Source organism: Toxorhynchites rutilus, chromosome 2 (genome assembly GCF_029784135.1).
Source record: "Toxorhynchites rutilus septentrionalis strain SRP chromosome 2, ASM2978413v1, whole genome shotgun sequence".
NCBI classification, from domain to species: domain Eukaryota; kingdom Metazoa; phylum Arthropoda; class Insecta; order Diptera; family Culicidae; genus Toxorhynchites; species Toxorhynchites rutilus.
In genome coordinates this window covers 172,845,625-172,857,863 of record NC_073745.1, presented here as the reverse complement: position 1 = coordinate 172,857,863, position 12,239 = coordinate 172,845,625, and the positions used below count along the sequence as shown (strand labels likewise).

The window sequence follows — 12,239 nt, the reverse complement described above, 5'->3', positions numbered from 1 at the left end:
GAAGACGTAAACGACAAAATGAACAAAATCGACTTTTTCGCAGTTTCACATTCCACACAATGTAATACGTTTGCTCAACATGCAAACCAACATTTTTTGTTCGAAAACATTTGAGCAATTTTTTAAAAACCTTTGAAAAATCGCTGTTTGTCCGCATAACAGACGTAGTTCCATACAGCTTTCATACATCGTTCGAAAATCAACAATTGTTAGTATTATGTGCTATAAGCTAAATCTACATTTGAATCACATTATTTGTAGAGTTCAAACATGTCTGTCACGATAGTGTCTTATTACTTAGTGTTTCCTAATAGATGAATATGGGAAACCATTGAAACGCTGTTCATATAATTATTATTTTCTGTACACGATGAAGAGAAGCAATTGTGTTTTTTAATGTTATATGTTACCTTAATTTCTGCATTTGAATCTTCAAGTAGATAATTAAACAATCAAATCAGTATGTTACGAACGCCCCTTGTCAGCGAGCACACCTCTAGAACATCACCATGATTGAAATTGACAGATGATGGAATGTTGAATACAAGAGATATTGTTTTACAGATTTTATTCACCTTTGTTCCAAAATTTCCTAAGAATAGAACTCACGTGCTCGATACCTAAATTTATTAGTTTATACAGTGTGTTAAATTCATTATATAGCAAATCAATCCACTGATACTTGCTTAACCGATATTTGTTGCAGTGAGTCGAATATAAATAGCTAGAACTTGCATTAGTTGTATAATAAATTTATTATTCTAACAGGTAGCAGTTAGGTTAAGTACATTGTACCAACGCCGTCACATTGTGAATTATTACTCTTTATTCACGGGTTTTTCGAAAATTAACGTTTCGATAAATGGGATCATTCACTCCGGGCTAAACGACGAAAGAATTATAAAACGTAAGTCGAACATAAAATTATTGAACCAAATTCTAAATTGTAAAATTTATTATAGGAAATTTTAACACAAAGTATAAATAAACTTGGTTGAAAAATTTCGGAAACGACTCTCTCTTCGTTGCATAAGCAACATCTTAAAATTTCGTTTTTGCCCGGACCAAGTGCATCTCCTAAAATGCCGCGTACGCAGATTTCCGAAGATGACAGCGTAGTTCAAAGCTGCCCCCTCTGTGTATTGCCTGACATCAGCCAAATGGTTCGCTGCGATAAGTGTCGACGAAAGTTCCATTTCTCATGCGTTGGTGTGACCAAAGCTATTGCCAACAACGATTGGAGCTGTCAGGAGTGCCACAGCGCCATAATTCCTGTTCCAATGTCGCAAGCAGCTGCCACACAGCCACTGGAAGATTTATCTAACGTCGATCAATCGGCGCAATCAATAATACCATCTGTAGCCTCGAATTCACAAACGACAAATATGTCATCATTTCTTAATGGATTTCCCGGGAATCAGTTCTACATTCCGCCATGCGAATCCACGCCGTCGATTAGTACAGAGGATCTGAGGCCTACACACTCTGTGCCACAAACGGTACCAATTATGACAACCTGCATCATCATCGCAACCGAATATTGTTTCCCAAATGCCAATGGAATTACAACTTCGCTTTCTTGCGGAGGAACAAGCTCTTGAAAGGAAACATTTGCTGCAACGTTATCAACTGATGATGGGCGCGCCTTTGGCTGTGATATCGAGTACGTCTATTCCATCGTCTGGATTTTACAGTAGTACACATACAATAATCCCTTCTCATCAAATTTCGGGATATCAACCCCGATCAACAAATGATTTGCCACCTAGCGGAATGTTTTCCAACCCGCAATCCCAGTCCTCGCCTGTACACGATCCTCATCACTCCAGAAGGCCGATTCAGACTACTGCTGGACCTCAATTTCAACCCTCACCAGTAGTGTCAGCTCATCCAAACTTCCCATGTGTTGATCCGATCGATCCATTGCAAGGGACCAGAATTGGGAATGAATCCACCTTGCTCAACAGAAGCCAGATTGCTGCTCGACAAGCTGTGTCAAAGGACCTTCCGGAGTACAACGGTGATCCAGAACAGTGGCCATTATTCATCGCTACATTCGAGAGCACAACACGTCTCTGTGGCTACACCTTTGAAGAAAACATGATGCGGTTGCAAAAATGTCTCAAGGGTAAGGCCTTGGATGCAGTTAAGTGTCAGCTCCTACACCCGAGGAACCTTGAGAGTGTATTGGCAACACTAAAAATGTTATTCGGTCGTCCGGAGATAATTGTACACTCGCTTATCCAGAAAGTTCAACTTTTGCCCGCGCCAAACGCTGATAAATTATGTACGTTGGTTGATTTTGCCATCGCCGTTAGGAACATGGTAGCAACGATACAAAACTGCAACCTAGAGGAGCATCTCTGTAACATCTCTCTTCTACAAAGTCTTGTGGACCGCCTTCCACCCATGATTAGGCTGAATTGGGCAACATATCGTCAGGGTCTACGTCGAGCAACACTCATTGAGTTCAGCGCATGGCTCTACACACTTGCCGAGGCAGCTAGTACGGTAACGCTTCCGCAAGCCCAAATTGTGTTAGATAAATCTCGGCGCTTGAGAAAAGATGACGGTTTTTTGAATGCACATACTGAATCTGCTCCGAAGCCTAAAGCACATGTCAGCGGCTCCCGATTCGGTAGATGTTTATTCTGTCGAGGAAACTGTGAAGCCGTGGAAGATTGCAAGCAGTTTTTGATATTGGATCATGCATCACGATGGAATGCGCTCCGAGAATATAAGCTTTGTCGTAGTTGCCTCGGGAAGCACCAGGGTCCGTGCAAATTTATTAAAGAATGTGGTAAAAAAGGATGTACGTACAAGCATCATCGATTGTTGCACAACGACGCGAAGGATAAGCCTCCCTTCTCTTCTACATTAAGTTGCCAGGAGCTAAGCGGTAGTACAAGTAAGCAGGACACCACCGAGCATACTTGCAACACTCATCGAAGCAACAACAAATCTGTGTTGTTTCAGTACATACCCGTCACACTCTACAACAAAGGAACACGAATCAACACCTTCGCCTTCCTCGATTGCGGATCGTCGTTAACATTGCTGGAAGAAGGGCTAGCTTCGGAGTTGCAACTGAGAGGAGAAAAGCATCCACTTTGTTTACGTTGGACTGCTGATACCTGCCGGTACGAAGATTCGGCCATGAGAGTTTCGCTTGAAATATCTGGTACACGAAACGGGAAAACAAAGCATCGTCTTACTGATGTCTACACCGTGAGGGATTTGAATCTTCCCCCTCAGTCTCTTTCATTTGAAGAATTATGTACGAAGCATGATTATTTGCAAGGAATACCGGTGGATTCGTATTCAAACATTCAGCCTCGTATATTAATCGGTATGAATAACATACGTGTTGTTAACCCTTTGGAAAGCCGCGAGGGTACAGAGCACGAGCCGATAGCGGCCAAGACAAGGTTGGGATGGATGGTTTACGGAATGTGTCCTGCGGGAAGTCCGAGTAACGCTCCACATAGTTTTCATATGTGTCATCACTCCCTAGAAGATGACGCCGAACTGAATTCAGCGGTCAAGGCCCATTTTGCCTTTGAAAATTTGGGCATTTCTAAACCAGAAAAGTTGCTCCTATCGACGGAAGATGAACGATCCAGTAAAATGATGCGTTCAGTTACGAAGTTCGAAAATGGAAGGTGGCAAACAGGGTTGCTATGGAAATTTGACGACATCCGACTCCCTGACAGCAGGCCGATGGCATTGCGACGACACACTTGTCTCATGAAGAGGATGGAACGTGACTTAAGTTTAGCTGCAACGCTCAGAGCAAAAATGGACGAATATTCAGAGAAAGGCTACGTCCGCAAGCTGTCACTGGAGGAACTGCAGGAACACAGGGATCGTATATGGTACTTGCCAATTTTCCCTGTGTTCAACCTTAACAAGCCAAACAAGATTCGAATGGTTTGGGATGCAGCAGCGACGGTGAGAGGAGTCTCGCTTAACACCGTTCTCATGAAAGGTCCAGATCTTCTGACAGCATTACCATTTGTACTGTATGGATTTCGTGAGCGCCCAATTGCAGTATCTGGAGATATCGCCGAGATGTTCCTGCGTATACTAATGAGTCCGCTAGATCAACATTGTCAGCGGATTATTTGGTGTGAGCAGGATGGTACGATTGCAGAATATGTTGTAACCGTAATGACGTTTGGCGCTAAATGCTCGCCGAGCTGCGCGCAGTTCGTCATCAATGAGAATGCAGCACGATTCACAGCTCAATTTCCAGAAGCCGTTGAAGCCATTAGGAAATGTCATTATGTCGATGACATGTTGGTAAGCGTCGACACCGAAGAGGAAGCGATAAAACTGTCAAAGGACATCCAGCACATCCATCTGCAGGGTGGATCCACTATGAGAAACTGGATTTCAAATTCTCCTGCTGTTTTACAAGCGCTCGGAGAGCCAGGACAGGTGGAGAAGAATTTAGGTGTGGACAATGAGGCAGTACTGGAGAAGATTCTTGGAATGTGGTGGGACACCAGGACCGACACCTTTCGATACAAACTCTCCACTCAACGAAATCAAGAACTTCTATCCGGCAGTAAGCATCCCACCAAACGAGATGTACTGCGTGTACTGATGTCAGTATATGATCCCCTCGGCTTGATATCACATTACATGATATATCTGAAGCTGCTCTTCCAAGAAATTTGGAGGATGGGATCATCATGGGATGACGAAATTGGCGAAAACCAGCTGATAAAATGGAATAATTGGCTACAGCTCCTACCGGAGGTTGAATCTGTGCGGATTCCACGTTGCTATCACCTGTCCCCCTCACGGGGTAGGCTTCGTACGATCGAGCTGCATACGTTCGTGGATGCCAGTGAACTTGGATACGCAGCAGTTTGTTACTTCCGATTTATTGAAGGAGATAGAATTTCGTGTTCACTAGTCGGATCGAAAAGCAGAGTTGCACCGATCAAGTTTGTATCGATCCCACGACTTGAGCTTCAGGCAGCGGTGATTGGCACTCGTTTAGCGAGAAGCATCGAAGAAGGACATTCAATCAGGGTTGATCGACGAGTTTTTTGGACAGATGCCCGTGACGTAATCTGTTGGCTTAAGTCGGATCATCGAAAATATTCCCAGTTCGTTGCATTTCGTGTTGGGGAGATTTTGGAAGTCACGAATATAGAAGAATGGAGGTGGATTCGTGGAAAAATCAACGTTGCCGACGAAGGTACGAAATGGGATGGTACACCAAATTTCGACGTCAACTGCGACGGTGAGAGGAGTCTCGCTTAACACCGTTCTCATGAAAGGTCCAGATCTTCTGACAGCATTACCATTTGTACTGTATGGATTTCGTGAGCGCCCAATTGCAGTATCTGGAGATATCGCCGAGATGTTCCTGCGTATACTAATGAGTCCGCTAGATCAACATTGTCAGCGGATTATTTGGTGTGAGCAGGATGGTACGATTGCAGAATATGTTGTAACCGTAATGACGTTTGGCGCTAAATGCTCGCCGAGCTGCGCGCAGTTCGTCATCAATGAGAATGCAGCACGATTCACAGCTCAATTTCCAGAAGCCGTTGAAGCCATTAGGAAATGTCATTATGTCGATGACATGTTGGTAAGCGTCGACACCGAAGAGGAAGCGATAAAACTGTCAAAGGACATCCAGCACATCCATCTGCAGGGTGGATCCACTATGAGAAACTGGATTTCAAATTCTCCTGCTGTTTTACAAGCGCTCGGAGAGCCAGGACAGGTGGAGAAGAATTTAGGTGTGGACAATGAGGCAGTACTGGAGAAGATTCTTGGAATGTGGTGGGACACCAGGACCGACACCTTTCGATACAAACTCTCCACTCAACGAAATCAAGAACTTCTATCCGGCAGTAAGCATCCCACCAAACGAGATGTACTGCGTGTACTGATGTCAGTATATGATCCCCTCGGCTTGATATCACATTACATGATATATCTGAAGCTGCTCTTCCAAGAAATTTGGAGGATGGGATCATCATGGGATGACGAAATTGGCGAAAACCAGCTGATAAAATGGAATAATTGGCTACAGCTCCTACCGGAGGTTGAATCTGTGCGGATTCCACGTTGCTATCACCTGTCCCCCTCACGGGGTAGGCTTCGTACGATCGAGCTGCATACGTTCGTGGATGCCAGTGAACTTGGATACGCAGCAGTTTGTTACTTCCGATTTATTGAAGGAGATAGAATTTCGTGTTCACTAGTCGGATCGAAAAGCAGAGTTGCACCGATCAAGTTTGTATCGATCCCACGACTTGAGCTTCAGGCAGCGGTGATTGGCACTCGTTTAGCGAGAAGCATCGAAGAAGGACATTCAATCAGGGTTGATCGACGAGTTTTTTGGACAGATGCCCGTGACGTAATCTGTTGGCTTAAGTCGGATCATCGAAAATATTCCCAGTTCGTTGCATTTCGTGTTGGGGAGATTTTGGAAGTCACGAATATAGAAGAATGGAGGTGGATTCGTGGAAAAATCAACGTTGCCGACGAAGGTACGAAATGGGATGGTACACCAAATTTCGACGTCAACTGCCGCTGGTTTGCGGGACCGCCTTTTCTGTCAAAATCTACATCGGATTGGCCGAAAGCATTGATCAACGAAGACACAGTAGAGGAGCTCCGGCCACGATTGCTGCACCATCACGCTCAGGTGGCCGATGATATTCTGCGACCGGATGATCATTCCAACTGGACTCGTTTACTGCGACTTACGGCTCTAGTGCAGCGATTTCCAAACAACATCAAACGAAAACGTACGAATGAAGGGCTTCTTCTTGGACCATTGACCAGCGAAGAGCTATTAGCGGCAAGTAATTATCTCTATAAGCGAGCTCAATGGGATTGCTACCAGGATGAAATGTCGATGTTGTCAGCGGGTAGAACCAATTTACCGAAAACCAGTTCTTTATATAAAGTTAGTCCATACATCGATAGAGCGGGCGTCATGCGCATACGCGGACGTATCGACATTTGCGACTTCGCTAATGAGAATACACAGTTCCCGATTGCACTACCACGACAACACCCACTCACTAAATTAGTGCTCCAGGATGTCCATGAAAAATATCATCATCAGTGCAATGAAACGTTCGTCAATGAGGTGCGGAGAAAATTCAATATTTCTAGAGTTCGTGTGGAATGTGACAGAGTCCGCAGAAAGTGTGTCCGTTGCAAAATTCGTCTAGCTAAACCTGATCCTCCTATGATGGCTAACCTCCCGAAAGAGCGACTAGCAGCCTTTGTTCGACCCTTCTCTTATGTAGGGGTTGATTATTTTGGCCCATATCAGGTCACCGTTGGTCGGCGTATGGAAAAGCGATATGGAGTATTAATTACGTGCTTGACCACGCGGGCAATCCATATCGAGCTAGCCTCCTCTCTCTCCACGGATTCGTGCATAATGGCTCTCCGTAACTGCTTCTCCAGACGGGGAACACCAGTGCAAATAATAAGCGATCGAGGCACCAACTTCGTGGGAGCATCGAAAGAGCTCAAAGCGGCATTGGCTCAAGTTGAGATAAACAAGCTGATGAAAGAGTTTACTACTGCGTCTACTTCGTGGATCTTCAATCCACCCGCGTCCCCACATATGGGCGGGATATGGGAGAGAATGATTCAAACGATTAAAAAAATTCTAGAAGAAATAAAACCGAGACGTCTACCAACCGACGAAGTCCTCAGGAACCTTATGATCGAAATCGAAAACATCGTGAATAGCCGACCGTTGACTCATGTTCCCGTCGATGACGAATCGTCTCCCGCGTTAACGCCGAACCACTTCTTGGTCGGATCCTCGAATGGCTCTAAACCTCTAGTGCCATACGATGATGGCGCTTTGGTCATGCGGCAGTCCTGGAAAACGTCCCAACTACTCGCCAATTATTTCTGGAAGCGCTGGGTCCTTGAGTACACTCCAGTGATTACTCGCAGAGCAAAGTGGTTCCGCCCAGCAAAACCAATTAAGATCGGGGATATAGTTATTGTCGTCGATTCCAGCTTTCCGAGAAATTGTTGGCCTAAGGGCAGAATCATCGCAGTAAAAGCTTCGAAAGACGGACAGGTCCGTTCAGCGACGGTTCAGACGGAGTCCGGAATCTACGAGAGACCTGCGGTTAAACTGGCGGTGCTGGACATCGGGGCAAACAAGGGTATGCTGGAACAGGCTCCAGCTACTGGGGGGGACTGTTACGAACGCCCCTTGTCAGCGAGCACACCTCTAGAACATCACCATGATTGAAATTGACAGATGATGGAATGTTGAATACAAGAGATATTGTTTTACAGATTTTATTCACCTTTGTTCCAAAATTTCCTAAGAATAGAACTCACGTGCTCGATACCTAAATTTATTAGTTTATACAGTGTGTTAAATTCATTATATAGCAAATCAATCCACTGATACTTGCTTAACCGATATTTGTTGCAGTGAGTCGAATATAAATAGCTAGAACTTGCATTAGTTGTATAATAAATTTATTATTCTAACAGGTAGCAGTTAGGTTAAGTACATTGTACCAACGCCGTCACATTGTGAATTATTACTCTTTATTCACGGGTTTTTCGAAAATTAACGTTTCGATAAATGGGATCATTCACTCCGGGCTAAACGACGAAAGAATTATAAAACGTAAGTCGAACATAAAATTATTGAACCAAATTCTAAATTGTAAAATTTATTATAGGAAATTTTAACACTAAGTATAAATAAACTTGGTTGAAAAATTTCGGAAACGACTCTCTCTTCGTTGCATAAGCAACACAGTAGTAAAATCAAAATAATATTGGTTCTTAGCATTATAACTCCTCGGATTCAACATTGAAATATTCCACATACTCAGCATTAACTCATACCGTTGGAGTAAGTCACTCCACCATCTTTATGCGATTGATCGTGATATCGGTAAATCATGTTGCTTAAATTACCAACATTACAGATTGCCTTTACAAATACAATTAATTGAAAAAAACGAACCTGTTGTTCTTATCATATCTCAGAGTATTCTTCAGGAAAAAAGTACTATCATAGACTCGCAACAAATCAAGAGCACATTTTTCAGACATTTCACTGAATTTCTTCCAAACCTTTTTGATTTTATCCGATAACAACTGAAACTACCGACGGAAACGTTTTGACTATTATCGGAATTGTAAATACTAACGCTACAAACAGAGCAACCTGGTGATTACGTCTAGCTATGCGGACAAATGTTCATTGAAACGATCGATTGTCCGCAAGCGTTTTCCAAATCGAAAAAAATATGTTTTAATCCGCAAAATCACCTGGCCCTCTTTTTACCGGTAATATCTGGACAGATCATTGCATCGGAAATTTTCCGATTACGTTTTCAATGCGTTTTCGACGGCAGTGTATACTGTCATCGTCCGATAAACATATTTTCACATATAGTTTGCGACTATTAAAGAAAAAGCACCTTATCTTTCCCCACTAAATTTCAATAATATAAATCCGATACGAATCAAAAAATCGATTGGATAGATTATCAATGAATAATTGTATATTGATGTTGGGTTCTATGTTGTTTTTAATACCGCTAAACGAAAGAGCGAAAGAACGGTTCAAAAGAACTGATTCACTTAGTTGAACAGTTACCCTTAGAAAAATCCTCGGTCGAAAACTACTAAATACATTTGGTAATGCAAAATTAGTAGAATGTACAAATTTTTTGTACATATTGTCAACAAACCCGCATCCCTACCAGAGATTAGTATATTTTACTCGATAAAATTAGTAAGCTTGGATATTGTCATATCTGAAAATTGGTGAGAAAAGCGCGTATTAACCATTTTCATTGTTCCCATAAGGCAATACGGAGGTATAATAAGGATATAATTCTGATACGTGCATTTTCGGCGAGAAAATGTAGCCGATATTGGGCTTCCGAATCATGGTTCTGCTTGACATATGTGTTTATTAGTACGGTCGAAAATGACTATAGATTGGTAGTATTTACCAAAAAATTCGTTATATTTACTAATTATTTCTCTCAGTGTAGTGACTGAAACGTTCATCAGAGTGAACCGTTTTGCCCATCTCTATTAAATATCACGAAATGCAAATCAACTACTTTCACTCGCTGCCAAACTTCCATCAGTTTCAATCAGACTTCCCGTGCGCGTGCTTTATTTTTGAGACGAGTTTTCTCTTCCTCACAACCCTTCCATGTACGAGCGATGAGATCGGGCTTTATCTCACGAGCTTGAGATTGGCTCTTTCTCTTTTCTTTCGTAATATATTGAGAGGTGTTCAGACCTCCTGTGCGCGCGCCTAGATTTCGAGAGACGAGTATTGATTTTCTCCTCCTCACGATCCCTTCATGTGCAAGCGATAAAATCGGGCTTTAGCACATGAGCCTGAGTTCGGCTCCTTCTCTTCTCTTTCGTAAAATATTGAGATGCGCTCAAAAATACCTCGTTGCATCTCAACATGAGTGATGCACATGTGTTGCATGCATGTAAAAGAAGCTCGCGCATTAGTGCTCGCGAGACTTTCTCGTGTACCTGCCTCAAAGTGATATTTGGTGCTGTCGAGGGAAGTTGTGCTTCTGGTGTTAAAATTTTAATCTTCGTAATATGGCAATTCACAAAGAAATTCGAGACAGGACAATAGGACTAGACCCACGCAAAGTACACGGACTAGAGATTGGAAACTCGGAACATGGAACTGCAAGTCTCTCAATTTTCCTGCGAGTACCCGAATTCTTTCGGAAATATTGAGAGCCCGCAATTTCAACATCAGGAGGTGTGCTGGAAAGCTTCGATGGTGCGGACGAGCTGGGTACAGCTTTCGTCGTTATGAGAGAGATGCAAAAACGGGTAACTGGCTGGTGGCCGATCTATAAAAGAATGTGCAGATTGAGAATGCGAGGCAAACCAAGAAACCAACGAAAACGACTTCACTTCGACTTCACTGCCTCCAAGAACATGGCCATACGTAGCACCTTCTTCCAGCACAGCCTCCAATACCGTTAAGGAGGCCATTGATCAGTTCAAGAACCACAAAGCAGCTGACAAGGATGGCCTCGTAGCAGAGCTCTTCGAGGAAGGCCCGGGAAAACTTGTAGAGTGTATGCACCGGCTGATAGTCAGGATCTGGAACACAGAACAGTTATCGGAGGAGCGGAAGGGCGGGGTAATCTGCCGCTTCTGAAGGCGACAAGCTAGATTGTGGGAACTATTGTGTTATCACAATCCTGAATGGCTGACAACAACAACAATTGTGAAATTCGAAGACGCATAGTCAATGGAAATCGTGCCTACTATGAGCTCCGCAAATCCTTGAGGTCCAACAAACTCCGACCCCGTACGAAGTGTACCATGTACAAATCCCTAATGTGACCGGTTGTACTCTATGGGCACGAAGCATAGACGATGCTTGAAGAGAACTCACAAGCGCTTGGTGTTTTCGAATGCCGAGTGCTCAGAACAATATACGGTGGTGTACAGGATAACGGAGTATGGAGAAGGAGAATGAACCACGAACTGGCGCAACTCTACGGCGAACCCAGCATCCAGAAAGTCGCCAAGGCTGGACGAATGCGATGGGCAGGGCATGTTGCATGATTGCTGGACAGCAGCGCTGCAAAGATGGTGTTCGCATCGAATCCGGTAGGAACAAGAAAGAGAGGAGCCCAGCGAGCGAGATGGTTGGACCAGGTGGAGCGGGAATTGGCAAAAATCGGTGCGGTTGGAGAACTGCAGCCATGGATCGGGTTTATTGGAGAAAAGAAGTGAATCAGATCTAATCTCAATTGGGTGTAGAGTCATAGCCAATAAATAAATAAATATGGCAAGTACAACAATTAGTGATGAAGAACTGTTTCACATAAATATCGCTGCTAAATTCATCCAATCAATTCATTCATTTGTGGCACACAGCTCGCAATGGTTGTGTGAGATACGAGGCTGAATAGGGCGAAGCAAATTGTACGTGCTACGTGCTGTGCGAGATTTAAGAAGGCTTAACCAAATGTCACTTTGAGGCAGTTACACGAGAAAGTCTCGCGAGCACTAATGCACGAGCATCTCTTCGTGTACACAACACATGTGCATCGTTCGCATCAAAACGCGACGAGGCATTCCTGAACGTATCACAAAATTTTACGTAAGAGAAAAGAAAGAGCCAATTCCAAGCTCGCGTTAAAGCCCGGTCTCATCGCTTGCACATGAAAGAGTTGTGAGGAAGAAAAAATCGA

At 43.6% G+C, this 12,239-nt stretch overlaps 2 protein-coding genes across 2 annotated transcripts; both read left to right on the top strand.

The window, feature by feature from the left end:
* Window positions 1–584: 584 nt before the first annotated feature.
* Window positions 585–5,277, top strand: LOC129766398 (uncharacterized). Its single transcript, XM_055766923.1, has 3 exons — window positions 585–705; window positions 769–907; window positions 963–5,277. Exon 3 carries the CDS (start codon window positions 1,552–1,554, stop codon window positions 5,275–5,277), a length of 3,726 nt encoding a protein of 1,241 aa, XP_055622898.1. The 5' UTR covers window positions 585–705; window positions 769–907; window positions 963–1,551.
* Window positions 5,278–5,377: 100 nt separating this feature from the next.
* Window positions 5,378–8,263, top strand: LOC129766397 (uncharacterized). The gene has a single exon (XM_055766922.1). The coding sequence runs from the start codon at window positions 5,378–5,380 to the stop codon at window positions 8,261–8,263; it is 2,886 nt and encodes a 961-aa protein (XP_055622897.1).
* Window positions 8,264–12,239: the final 3,976 nt, after the last annotated feature.